This window comes from Ambystoma mexicanum, chromosome 14 (assembly GCF_040938575.1).
Source record: "Ambystoma mexicanum isolate Mex_15411 chromosome 14, UKY_AmexF1_1, whole genome shotgun sequence".
Taxonomy (NCBI): Eukaryota; Metazoa; Chordata; class Amphibia; order Caudata; family Ambystomatidae; genus Ambystoma; species Ambystoma mexicanum.
In genome coordinates, this window is record NC_090940.1 from 225,571,986 (window position 1) to 225,585,972 (window position 13,987).

At 46.1% G+C, this 13,987-nt stretch overlaps 1 protein-coding gene across 2 annotated transcripts in view; it reads right to left on the reverse strand.

The window, feature by feature from the left end:
• Positions 1-13,987, reverse strand: part of PLEKHH1 (pleckstrin homology, MyTH4 and FERM domain containing H1) — a 493,065-nt gene that overhangs the window by 117,303 nt on the left and 361,775 nt on the right. For both annotated transcript variants that reach the window (XR_011283967.1, XM_069638989.1), the window contains exons 17-18: positions 8,103-8,211; positions 5,909-6,021 (exon numbers count right to left, since the gene is read on the reverse strand). Coding sequence is in view for 1 of the 2 variants with exons in the window: in XM_069638989.1 (XP_069495090.1) it covers positions 5,909-6,021; positions 8,103-8,211 (222 nt within the window). In the remaining variant the exon portion in view is untranslated. The remainder of the gene's footprint in view (positions 1-5,908; positions 6,022-8,102; positions 8,212-13,987) is intronic.

The window sequence follows — 13,987 nt, forward strand, 5'->3', positions numbered from 1 at the left end:
TTTCCTCCAAGGTTTTCCAGCATGTCAATCTGTCAGGTTTGTACCTCACCTTAGCCGTAGAGCAGGAAGATGAGGAAGCTTGCTTTTTGCGATATTTCAGACATAAGTTGGAATCTTGTAGAAATGGACGTTCCTCCCCGGTCGCCACAATGACCGGCGAGTAGACCGCCGGTCTATAACAGTTGGACGGAAACTCTGAATACACGTGGAAAAACCCTTGGCAGGGAAAAAACACACCAAGGAAGGTGTCCAAATCCTTGTGAATATATCAGGAAGCGAGTCCAATTTGAATTTGGTAACTTAATAGCCGGGCCAGAGGAACAGACAAGCAGACTTGAAGGAGAGGGAGTAAGCAGTATAAGGGAAGGAGCAGTATGCAAGAACAGAAGGGCAGAGGAGCCAGAGACAGGAAGAAGGCAAGGAAACAAAGAGCGGCGAGCTAAGGAAGAACCATACTTTAGCGTTGAGATGCGCTGTGTGTTCTGCGGCGGTATGTTTTAAAGCCGGAAAAGAATGGGTCTCCATGGAAACGTGAGGTCTTGCGAGAGTGAGAATGAGGCACCCAGGAAGGAAGGGAGAGGCCTCTGATATCAGTTAGTGTGGCGGGCATCTTAACAGGGAGTCTGCGAGGCATCTGGAGAACAGGGAAGCCGCCACCTATCCCAGAACAACCAGGACGCGCAAGTCATGACAGCACCTTCCCATATAACAGGTCATTAAGCTGTGTACTTTCTCGCAGAGGGGCGCCCATACCTCTTTTTCTGTCTTTCCCAGGTTTAGTTTTATCTACGAACGCCACGCTGAATTCAGATGAAGCACCTGGTGATAAGTTGCAAGACATTGCTATTACTAGGAATGTCCTTGCAATTGCACCTAGCTTTATTCCTGAGTGACCACCCCAATGCCACACCAGTGATTGTTAACAAGGACTCCAGTACACATGGCAGCTCTATATCCGATGTACTTGATGATACCTCTAATAATGCTCTACACAGTCCATCTGCTAAACACAAGGAAGTTGACATATTGAAGGTCGCAATCCTTAACACTCGCTCAGATGTCAGACATGCCACTGCAGTGGCCGATTTAATCCTTTCACACGATTTGGATATGTGTTGCCTGACAGAAACATGGTTTTTTAGCTTCACCAACCATGCAGCCGCTCGGTTATAATATTATTTATACTACCAGTGAGGAAGTTAGGGGAGGAGGTGTAGCAATTATTTAAAAAAATTGCCCCATTAGTCACTCTCTTACCCCCCCAATACTTTAGATAATTGTGAATATTCATCCATAAAATTACAGATTGATCATAACACTTCCACCAGCATTTTAATCCGCTATCGTCCTCCATCTGAGGCACCCACCTTCGAAGAACAGCTTTTAGCTCTCAGTGCCGATATAGCAAAACACTCATCCCCAGTCATCGTCTTTGGAGATTTTAACATTTGGGATAACAATATCAAGGGCTATTCTGCAGTCTCCCTGCATTCTTCCCTTTGGGTCATCGGATTTAACCAAATCATCACTCAGCCTACTTACAATGCAGGCCATATACTTGACTGGATACGGACTCAAAATCTGGAAACCTCAGTTCCCAAAATCTCGTTATGCCCCTGGTCTGATCATTGCCTTATAACCTTCGCTGTGCTGCCTCCTGCTCCCTACCAAAAGGTTAATACTAATCAAAGACAAAAAATGAAAACACGAAACTTGCGTAAAGTCACTGAAGATGCTTTTGTCACTCCTATGTTAACTAACATTGTCCAAACCAATGATATGCACATTTTTACTCACAATTTCTTGGACATTACTGCCTCAGTTATTACCAAACTCGCTCCAGTGGTTGAAAAACACTAAAAACTGAAGTGCGTAATAAATGTTGGTTCTCCATAGACATTCTTCGCTGTAGATGAAATAAGAGGCTGCAAGAGAGGTCTTGGAGGAAAAATCCTTGTCCCTCCACTCATGCTGAATATAAAGCCGCTGCCTTGGAGTACAAACATGCCATTTTGTCCTCAAAAAAGGATAGCTTTAATTCTCCAATATCCGTGGAAACATCTGACAAGAAAGATCTTCTTAGTTGTTAAAGAATTGGAGGGAAAAACAACTCCTTATGCGGCAATGCAATTGAGTGATACTTGGTGTACGAGTCTTACCAGGATGCCATCATTGCTCGATGCCAAGGCCTCGCTAACCACGACATGCCTACCCCAGTTATTTATGACACCTCTACTATTGGCTCCACCAACCTTTCTCCCTCTATACCCATTTTCTCTCTCAGACATATTACGAATGATGCCCTTCTTGACATCATCTCTGGACTGAAACCCACTGTCTGTCCTGGCGATATCTGCCCTGGCACCATTGTTAAGGAATGCATTCAATGCCATGCTCCACTAATCTTGAACATTATCAACTCCTCCTTTGCTCATGCAGTGGCCCCCAATGTCTCAAGGAAGTCTGGATCACTCCAGTCCTTAAGAAGATAACACTTGACCTTGAAGTTATAGGGAATTACCGTCCCATCACAACCGTTCCCTTTTTACTGAAGGGCCTCGATAGGGCCTGGTATTTTCAAATACAAAGTACATTCATGAAAATAACGTACTGGGTGTCCATGAGTCCGGCTTTCATGCCATGCATTGAACTGAGACTGCTATGTTAAATCTCAGACACAATCTGATCGAAACCGCTGCAAAGGGCAACATTCAACATTACCTTATTGCTGCTATTGGAGCTTTCAGCGGCTTTCGACTTGGTGCATCAGTCCCTGCTTTTGGAGAGACTGGGCAGCCTCACTAATTGGTCCAAGCCAACTATAGCATGGATGTCATCTTTTCTTAACCCCAGACTAGCTAGGGTTACCACTGGTGGGTTTCAATAACAGCTGTAGACTTTAGCATGGGGTGTTCCACAGGGTACATGCCTCTCGCCTACTCTCTTCAACATTTGCTTGATGGTATAGACATAAAATACACAAATTACAGTGATGATACGCAACTTGTGCTGGAGCTCTCTGGCAATTATGAACTTGACACAGCAATTGTGAATGTTGTCTACGACCTTATCCAAAGAAGAAAACCAAGCTGATGCTTGTTGGCTTTGCCAATGAGTTAAAAAAAAAGTTGGACATCAGATAAAGCCATCTTGGAATTGCAAACTGCTCCATTCAAATCAGTCCTCAAGTTAAGGCACTCTGAGTTCTTTTTTTATCCGGGCTTAACATGCAGAAGCACATTTTACAGGTGAAGGTATCCTGCACCTATGCGAGTAAACTCTTACATCAGATTAGACTCTACCTTACCACTGTGAACGTTGCCTCCGTCACATCTGCTCTTGTGAATACCCAGATTGACTATTGCAATAGCCTGTTGATCGGTACTTGCAAAAGTAACATTAGATTTCTCCAGGTTGCACACAGCAGGGCCCTTAGAGCCGTCTCTAGAAAAAACCGAGAACACATCACTGAAGCCAGAAGATCCTTGCACTGGCTTCCGGTTCGTCATCCTATTACATACAAGGCCCTCACTCTCACCCACAAGTGCATCTCTGGCAAGGCTCTGGATTACCTCAAAATGCACATCCAAAAGCCCCCTGAACTTAGAATCTTACGTTCAAGTGGTACACAAACTCAAAAGCTTTGGAGCAGAAACTTCAATGTGTGTGCTCCCCCACTCTGGAACCAGATTCCGCAAAGTATTAGCAAAATACCACGCCTATCCAATTTTAAAAAGGGTGGAAAAACACACCTGTTTAATTCTAAGGATTACAATGTTGCCCCTTTCTACCAGGCTATCTTCTTCCCCTGACTCTGTCTTTTTCTGTTTTGTGTGCACACTGAAGCACTGTGTTGCACTTTACAAGAAACATAATAATAATAATAATAATAATAATAATAATAATAATAAACGGTTTAAAAAATAAAGGAAATGTAAATGAATTAAAACAACTGCAAACGGGGTTACATAGGTCAAGGTGAAAGGGATTCTGCAAAGGGTTTCTTCTTTCGGAGCAAGGGGGGGGACGAAGGGGGGTAAGGCTTAAGACCACCAAAAAACTGCCACAGAAAGGTTTTCACAAGGTCTCCTATTTTTTCAGTAGAAAAAGGGAGGTTAAGGGAAAGTGTTTAAAAAAATACACATGGGGTGTCACAATTATTTTTTGGGGGGTTTCTAACAAGCAGTCTATTTTTTCAGTTGGAGGAGTAAAGTTAAGGGAAAGGGTTTTAAAAACTTCACGAGGGTTATCAGAAAGGGTTTCCCAGGGGCTTTTTTCCTTTTCTTTTTTGGCTGGAAGGAGAAAGGGGATTTGTTTCACAAAGATTTTGTCGAATGGAAGAACTTCAGGCAATTCACAAAATAAAAACTAAAAGTCTCATAGAAGGACACCGCACACTTGCCTGCTCTCTCCTAATGTGGCTCAGCCCTGGTTTTCTGCCTCTAACAGCCAAGCTTAACCCTCAGAGGACAGGTCGCGTGGGATGCTTTTTATATTGCCACCGAACCCCAGTACAGATTGTAGGGCTCTGATTGGCCTGCTGAATCTCTCCGAGAGCCCACCCGCCAAACTCGCAAGCACTCAGTGATTCTCTTAAGTCTGTCCAGTCTTGACTATCCAATTCAGTTCAATGTGCGAATTTGGCAGCTCAAAGTTCGCCCTCCACCATTTCCTAGCTGCAAGGTTTCCGAAGACTACTGGTGCAGAAACCCACCCTTTACATTTGTTCCAATGGTTTGATATTTCAGGCTGCAGAAACGTTATTGCAGGAAAATGGGAGAGTTTTTAAGACAGCAATACAGGAATCAAATTGTAAACATAAAGGGCCTGATTCATGGAACGTTTTCCAATGGGATTGTGCCATTATAAACATTTTCTGTGAATCTGGCCCAAAATGCTTTTCAGATGACTTCCAGCATGCACCTCACTTCTCCAGATAGGCGATATGTTCAAAGTACCCTCGCTGTACAGCCGGTGTCTATTAAATACCATATCTTGTAAACTGGAAAACACTGATGAAAGTAAAATAAACATAAATAAAAATAGAAAACCTATCCTAGGCAGATGCTTACAGGTCAACTGCTGCCTTTCTAGGCCTATCACATACATGCACAGACATGCATAGATCATCTACTTCAGGAAAGTACTGGCCCTTCCCTGCACCCAGGCACGCGTAATCAAAGCCACTTGACATACACGACAACAACCCTGTCAGCACCTCCCACCCTAATATCCCTGAGCGCCCCTCCCCCCAACACAATGGGCACTGCCCCTCCTTCAGCTCCCCCACCGCACCTAGCAATATCGACTAGACAATCAGAACTCTCCCATGCTGGGAATTGAACTCCCGGGGGAATCAGATAGACCAGTGATTGCTGTCTCGCTGGATGACTCGCAGTGAATGAGAAAGGCATGCACGCAGACGACGAGCTCAATTTCCATAGATGACTATGCACTCTCTCCACCAGGCCCAAAGCAAATCCACTATCCATACTCTACAAAGAGGTTACAGACAAGAAGACTTAATAAGGGTGATACATGTGTCCTAACTCACCTTTATGCATGTAAATGCATGTCAACTGCATGTTCGCTTCGAGGCAGGTATCCTGCACATAATTAACAGCAGAGCCTTCAACTGTAGACAGTTGCCCTGGGACCTGACAGACTTCTGACTTCACCCTCGCCCTCTCGTGCGTTGCAACCCATAGAATACAGCGGAGTCCCTATACCTTTGCAATATGCACTGCATAAATGACAAACGTAGTCATCTCTGCTCATCAATGTTCACATGCATTGTACAGTAGCTGTCATTTACATGTTTGTCAGACCACGGTCTTCCAAAGGGCGTTCATCCACCACAGCGCTTCGAGGCCATATACAAATTCAAATAACAGGTCCCAGGTGTTACCTTGAAAAGCTTCAGAGCCTCGGTCTGCAGGGCTTCTGATGGCAGGGTGGTAAGGGAGCTCTGCAGGCCATCCTTACTGTAGCACAGGGTTGGGTGTTTCCATAGTGGAGAGGCTGTCACGACAAACGGAGACACAACATTTATGTTGCTTGACCTTGTAAGCATTTCTTTTGATGTTTAATCATCTGTGTGTGCAACACATTTTGCGTGTGCGTGTTCTATGTTGTGCGATTGTGTTTTGGTGCACATCATACCCAATCCTTCACAAGCACATACATTGTAAACATTTCCACTTGAATTATATTAATACTGAACTATTTTTAACATACTTACAATTCATGCAAACAGTACCTGCTCCTGGAATGTTGGATTTAAGGTGTCACTGGCAGGCATCCCATGCATGATCATTTTGGTGCATTTGGGAAGATGTGGTCTAAACACAGTTGTAGGCATTAAGCTACAATTGGAAATATATCACCATCAGCTGAACCAGCACATGTATGAAGCTCCCAGACCCATTTGTTAGAGGATGCTTGGAGAAATATTATGAGAAACAAATGCACTGTTTTAGGAGGTGTAAATTACTAACTTTGTGTTGGTACTTGTGCGTATATTGTCCACATTGCAAACTACTTTTAAATGATCAAGACACGGTGCAGAGAAGCAATGTTCAACGTGCAATGGGGGAATGCAATGTTTGCAGAAAGCAATGTTAGTACAAATATGGGAGAGTGCACTACTGGGGGGTTCACCATATGTCTAGTGAATGGTGAACTCGGTTCCATAGGGGAACACAGATCTGCAAGTATTGCCCTTTACAGTCATGCTTTCAGCTGAGTGTTCGGTGATCTCTTTGCATTCATTGCCAATACTTTGGAGTGGTATAATTGTGAGACATTTGCACCACCAGTCATCGTCAAAGGGAGAAACTTTAAACACACGCCCATGGTCACTGTTACATCTTCAACATTGTGAAAAACAGGATGCAGTTTCCGACAATAACCATTTGGTGATGTTTTCTGCACATCACACAGCTCTATAACATTCACATTGCAACACTAATGGGCTAATTTTGATGGCCTGCAAAACGTGTGGGATGTGGTAAAACACAGACAAACTTTGCCGTTTTTGTGCAGTGTGGCCCATTTGGATCAAGATTTCATGGATGAATCCGGCCTAAACCTACTCTGAGAGTTTCCCTGCTCTCTGCAGGGAAACTGCCATCGTCTCCGTCTACATCACATGCACAGAGAGGTTGGAATTCATAGGGATTTTACCTGCTGTTTTGTGACGCAGTCTCTAGCGATACCGCCCAACGATGACTGCCATGTTTATACATAGAGGCCCCCCATCACTGGCGACTGTCCTGCGTGCGTGCGTGGCGTGGTTATAAGATGACTTTACGTAAGGACAGGATAATGGTCCCGAAACTTGGGGCTGTCTATATTCCTGTGGCCTTAACCTTTCTGAAAATGATCAAGATCCGGCTGAGTGGATCCTGGACATGATCGTGGACATCGCCCGGGTCTGCTCTGCTGGATTTACACAGCTCATCATAGTGAGCCTGCATATGTAAAGGATATCATGTAAAATAAATGATTACTTTATAAAAACACATCATGGTGTTCTGGGGATGGGGATTCTTTGTGTTCAAAGCGCATCAGAATGAGGAAAACATAACCAGCAACGAGGCAATTCAGTGACTCAAAGGACACTCTTCTGTGCTTGTAAGCAAGCTCGCAAACACAGACAGGCAATAGGGACACTCCGCTCTACAGATAAGGGGTGTATCGGCCACTTTTACTCCCTAAAAATCGTCAAATACGTCCACAAAATAAAAGTAGAGAGTAAAAATATTCCCAACAAAAAAATAGGAAACCGACACACAGAACCTTGTGCCCCTGCTTTCACACACACACACCGCCACTGATATGTTTGGACCAGTAGTTCATGTTGTACCACAGGAAGAAACTGCGATTATTACTTTTTGATGGGAAGAAGTAAACATGCATCTTTTAACACATTTCTGTTTTCCAGTTAAAACCTATTTTCACCTGCTTACAAAATACACCCATTGGAAATTGTACTTACATTGTTACTCCCTAAAAAATCATTTTACTCCCAACTTTAAAAAACGAGGAGTAAAATACTCCCACATCCAAATCTTATCTGGAGCGCTGGACCGGATACTTACAAGGGTCTCCCTCCACATCCAACAGTTTTCCAATCAGCTGCTCGTATGGGGTGCCCACTTTGGCATTGCCACTTCCAGCCGCCACAGTCAGGTGGTACAGCCAAGTGTCCTTGAGTAAACAGGATGAAAGTACGATTTAGAACAACAACAACCAAGTCAAAGCGAAACTGTACAGCGCACACCAGGCCTATAAATTAATTTATTTAAAAAGAAAATTATATTAAAGAAACATTGTGCTCGCTTTCTTTCACGGAAGTACAGTGGCACTTTGCGAATGAAGGGCAGCTGGCAACAAAGGGAAGATCTGAGACTGAAGCTTGCAATCAACAAACAGGATCAGGGCTACGCGCACGTGCATCGTGTTCAATTGGAATGGGTTTAGAGGTATCACACCTTCTCTAAACACGGGGAGTGGAGCAGCAAAGTTCAGGGAAGCCAGGCAGAAGAGTTTTAAATCCTCTAGGGAGTCACCTAGGTATACTCTGGGAAAAGATGTACACTTCCATTTTCTGAACAGATTTACCAAGTATAGGTGTGAGGGCTTTGTCCAGAAACGCTCTGATGAAGGGTTTCAGAAGAGCAGACCATTGGTGTCACAACAGGAAAGGGTTCGAAATTGACAGTGGTCAAAGTGAGCGGGAACGGTCGGGAGCGGTGTTCCACTACTTTTATTTTCGACTGTTAACAGTTACACTTTTTTCAACCATTTTCTCCATTCCAGAACTGTTTTTTTGTGAAGTTAAAGCACACTTCTCAACTTTACCACTCAATAGTACTTACAGCTAAACTGATAGCTGTTTCAACTCAATTGGCTTTCAACCAGCATGGCTGCCACCCCTGAAGAATGTGTTGTACATTGCCTCCCTCCTGCCTTCTCCGTCCCCCAGAGGGGTCACAGTTCCACTACCTTCTTTGGTACACTTCTACCACTGGACATTGATGGGACCTGGGAGTTATTTAGCTCCTGCTTGTAGCCTAGAATAGCTTGAGACCAACAGCCACCAGGAGCGACTTTTGGCTCCCCAGTCCGACTGCTGCTTAACAAACACACTTATGCGAATTTAACTGCATTTCGGACAGTCTATAAATGAACATTAGGACACCTCTATACATTTAAAACAAAAGGGGTCTTAAATAATGGAAAAAATATGTTTCCATCTCATGTGGAAGCTAGGTTTGCTGAACGTTATGCACTAGTTCCTCGTTCCCTAGTGGTAGCCCCTGGTCACTGATTAATGCTGGACTCCTGCTTATTCTTTTTTTTATTATTGTTTTTTTATTAATTTTTAAAACAAACAAACAATACAAACCAAACTGGCAGCGCTTTTTGCAATAATCATATGATCAATTAGTCAAGACCACTGCTCCCCCAATCCCTCCCCCCTCAAGAGCTTGTTTGTCCTTCACTTTCCGTATCTGCTACGTGTGGCAGGGTATCACCTCCTTCTGAGTCTGCAGAATCCGTTATTGTTCCAAACAGTCCTGCTATTAATACTCTCCATGCCATCAGGGTACCCACTTCTTCCCCACACATGCTACATGCCTCCTGCCATACCACCGTTTCAGCCTCCGCCCATTTCTGCAATTCCCACCACCATACCTCCACCCGTGGCTTATGACACTGCTTCCACTGCTTCCATCCCATGGTAATCCTTCGTTTTGCGAGCACATATGCCAAGTCCTTCAATTTCCCAACAGGTTTAAGTTTCCGTGGTCTGGGAAACCCTCCCAACAGGCAGGCCCAGGCCGTATCTATAATGAGCGTGACCCCTTTGTCCGCTAGTTTTTGCGCCACTTCTCCCCAGAAACTCTCAATCACTGGGCAAGACCAAAACATGTGTGTCATATCAGCATTTTCCTTATCGCATGTTGGGTACGTTTGTCGTCCCGCATTTACAAACTTCGATATTCTCATCGGGGTCATGTAAGCTCTGTGCGTTATATACAACTGTATTTGTTGTAATCTAGCATTTCTTGACACCTTCTTGTGGTATCCCATAGCACGCTCCCACATCCCATCCTCCATCTGTGCTCCCACCTCTGTTTCTCAATCCAACCTCAAATGCGTCAACTCCTTCCCAACCCGGGTCATCACCATCTCATACAATCTAGAGATCTCATGCCCCTTTCTGATATGTCATATATTGTCCCCATAGTGGCATCTGGTTCCTCCGCCAATACAGTCTCAGGCCAGATTTTACGACTATTCTGCACCAGCCTTAGGTACGTGACATACTGGCCCCTATGCAAGCCCGCCTCTTCCCCTAGTCCTTCAAAATCCCTAATGGTCTCCTCTTGCCAAAATTCCCCCAATGTAACCAGCCCGACCGACTCCCAGTAGGTCCTGATTATCATCCTTAGTTGCTTATCTTCCCCTGCCAAAGCAACCAACGGCACCTGCGGGGAACACGGGTACGGGTCCTCCATCATTCGACATACTCTACGCCACATCTTCCACCCCAGCAACATCATTCCCGGGCGCTCCTTCATTTCTGACCTAGGCAACCAAATAATTTCCTTCAGGTAAAACGGAGTGCAGTCCTGTCCAAACAGCCTAAATTCGGGAGTTACCTCATCAGAGAGCCATTTGACCACGTATTGCAACTGACCAGCTACATAATAGGCCTCAAAATTAGGCAGCTTAATACCTCCCCTCTCATAGAAATTCTGCAACTTCCATAGCGCCACTCTATTCCGGGTGCCATGCCATAGGAAGTCTCTGCACATACTATCCAGCTTGGCAAAAAACTTCTTAGGTATCATATACGGAATATTGCTGAAAAAATGCAAGAGCCTAGGCAGGACCACCATTTTAAGCATCGCCCCCCGTCCCATCATCGCCAACGGCAACTTCTCCCAAAACTTCATGCTTATACGGATTTTTCCCACAGCATCTCGGTGTTATGCAAATGTTCCTCCTCTGCCGTGTGATACACATCTATTCCGAGGTAGCGGAAAGAACCAACCGCCCATGGTATCGGCAACACTGGCAACCGCTCCGGAAGGGTTCCTCTGTAGCTACCCAATGGGAATATGCTTGATTTTTGGGGGTTCACCGCTATGCCAGACAGTTCTGCATACCTTTCCATTACCTCCAGAATATATTGAAGAGTTTCCTCCGGATATTTCAAATATAATAGCAAATCGTCAGCATACAGGGATATTAGGTGTTTCTCTCCCTCTACCTCAATGCCTATCATGTCATATTGTTGCCGAAGGTACACTGCCAGGGGCTCCAGGGCCAGAATATATAACATCGGGGACCAGGGGCACCCTTGTCTGGTGCCTCTGCTAAGTTGCCACCTCTCGGATATCACCGCTCCTGTACGTACCCTAGCTAGCGGCTCACTGTACAGTAACTTCGCCCACCTAATGTAGGCCGGCCCCATCCCGTATTCCCTCAGGGCCTCCAGCTGCATGCTGCCTCTCAACATACTTCTTATAGTTTTGGTTGCAGAGCCTTTCCCAAAGTTCTGAAGACCGCTGCTGTAGTTTAAGTACTAGCTCCGCATCCCCCCCTCCACTATTGAGTTCCCTTTCCAGTTCATCCTCAGCTCCCCCTAACTCCGTCAGGACCCCACACTGCAGGCCCTTTGATTTAGCAATGGCAGCACCCCGCAACACCACCTTAAAGGCTTCCCAGAGCGTGCCCGCCGAATCCACACTGCCAGTGTTCTCTTCGAAATAATGTATAATCTTGTCTCTGAAGACCAGATCCTTGAGCGCCTCAGCCCGGAGGCGCCACGTCGGTATCCGCGCTCTGGGGCGGCAGTACTGCCACCCCAGGACCAGAGGCGAGTGGTCCGACAGTACCCTCGCTTTGTATTCTATTTGGGTGGTCTCTACCACCACATCTGGCGTGGCAAAAAAAATAATCAAGTCTTGTATGCAGTTGTTGCGGGGCCGAGTAATGCGAATACTGCTCTCCATTAGGATGTTTCAGCCTCCAAACATCTGCCAGCCCAAAGTCGTCAAGCAGCGTCTGCAACGCCCTGGCTGCTGGGGTGGGCCTATCAATCTTATCATCAGCTCTGTCTACCCTGGGGTTCAACACACAATTAAAATCCCCTCCCCAAATAACCGCCCCACCCACACACGTACCCAGGTTGGTACACAGAGTCCTAAAATATGCCGCCGTGTTTTGATTGGGGGCATACTTATTTACAATGCACACCTCTTTATTCTCCACCAGTGCCTTCAATATAACCATCCTCCCCTCTGTATCCACCACCTCTTGTGTAAGTTGGAGCGGAACGTGCGGTGCCACCCAGACCAACACTCCCCTAGCGTAGGCAGAATACGGAGAACCCACTACAATACCTCTCCACTTCTTCCCCACCAGTTCCAACTTTTCCTGAGTCAGATGCGTCTCCTGCAACAGTGCAATATCAATCTTCTGTCTTTTCAAATACATCATGAACTTGTTCCTCTTTAAGTAACTATTGAGTCCCCTGACATTCCACGTTACGATCTTAAGATCCCCAACAGCTCATAAGTATCCTCCTCCCTTCCGTGCAGCCAATCCCACCTGCCCATGCGATACAGATACAGCCCTCTAGCTTTTTCTTGTAGCCTCATGTACAAACTCGAACTCCCCATAACTATGAACACCCCAAACTCCCCACTTCCCTCCCCACCCTCTACCCATCCCTTCCCCAACACCACACTCCCCAACTGCTGCCCAGCTCCATCCATGGAACTCAGGCACCCCCACATCTAGCCCTGCAAGCACCAACCAATGCCCAGAGCTCAGTAGGGTGAAGTCGCCCTAATGGCCACTTAACTAAAGGTTACTAAGTGGAGTAAAGAGATCCGCTCTGCAAGGCTCCCCTAAAAACAGCAATAGTCACAGTATATTGTTTAACAGTCTGATCTTCTCTGCCTAGGGCCGCTCAAATGACTATAATCAAGTCCCAGAGTCCTATTCCGCGCCATCTTGTAGCGCCCTCCTCGTGCACTACTTACCTCCTCCATCTCCTCTTCCCGTCCGAACGTCAGGCTCCTGGGGGCATCCCTGCGCGTCAATCCATCCCATGGCATCCTCCGGAGTCTCAAAAAACAAAGTCCTGTGTTTGTGAAAAACTTTCAATTTCGCCGGATACAGCAACATGTATTTATGGCCCGCCTCTCTCAATTTCCGCTTTACGGTCTCAAAGTTCATACGGCTACGCTGCACAGTCAGGGTATAGTCCGGGTAGGCTGTTATGTTTGCCGCCCCTCGTGTAATCGTTCCACCCTTGCGGAAGTGTTCTAGTATCCTCTCCCGGTCCCGGTAATTAAGGATTTTGGCAATTACTGGCCTAGGTGGGTTTCCCGGCGGCGGCTTCCTTTTCAGAGCTCTATGCGCACGTTCCACCGCGAATCCCTGAGATAAAGCTCCTCCGGGTATCTCCTGCAACAGCATAGATTTGATGAACTCTGTGGGATCGTGGCCCTCTGATCCTTCTGGCAGGCCCACGATGTGAATGTTATTCCGTTGGGCGCGTCCTTCCGCTTCCTCCGCCCTGTTCTCCAAGTTGCCCACTCTCTGCACTAGGGCATGCAATTCGGCCTTATGGGAGGCACAATCCGCGGTGATCGGGCTCACCTCTTTCTCGAGGGTCTCAGTGCGCTCCGCCAGAGATCTGACGTCCTGTCTAAGTAAATTCACCTCTTCCTACACCTCACCAACCTTAAGGTCCAATGCCGTTTTCAGCTCAGTAACGGCTAGTTCAAGTTTAGCCTTCCAGGCCACCTTCAGGTCCGCAATCGCAGCCAGGATCTCTTGGTTAGTGCCCGTCACAGGCATGCCGCCTGCAGGCGACTTATCCTTGCTCTTGGAACTTTCCGGACCAGGGGACGTCTTGGCAAAGTCGTCCAACGTGAGCTGCTTCGCCTTCGGTCTC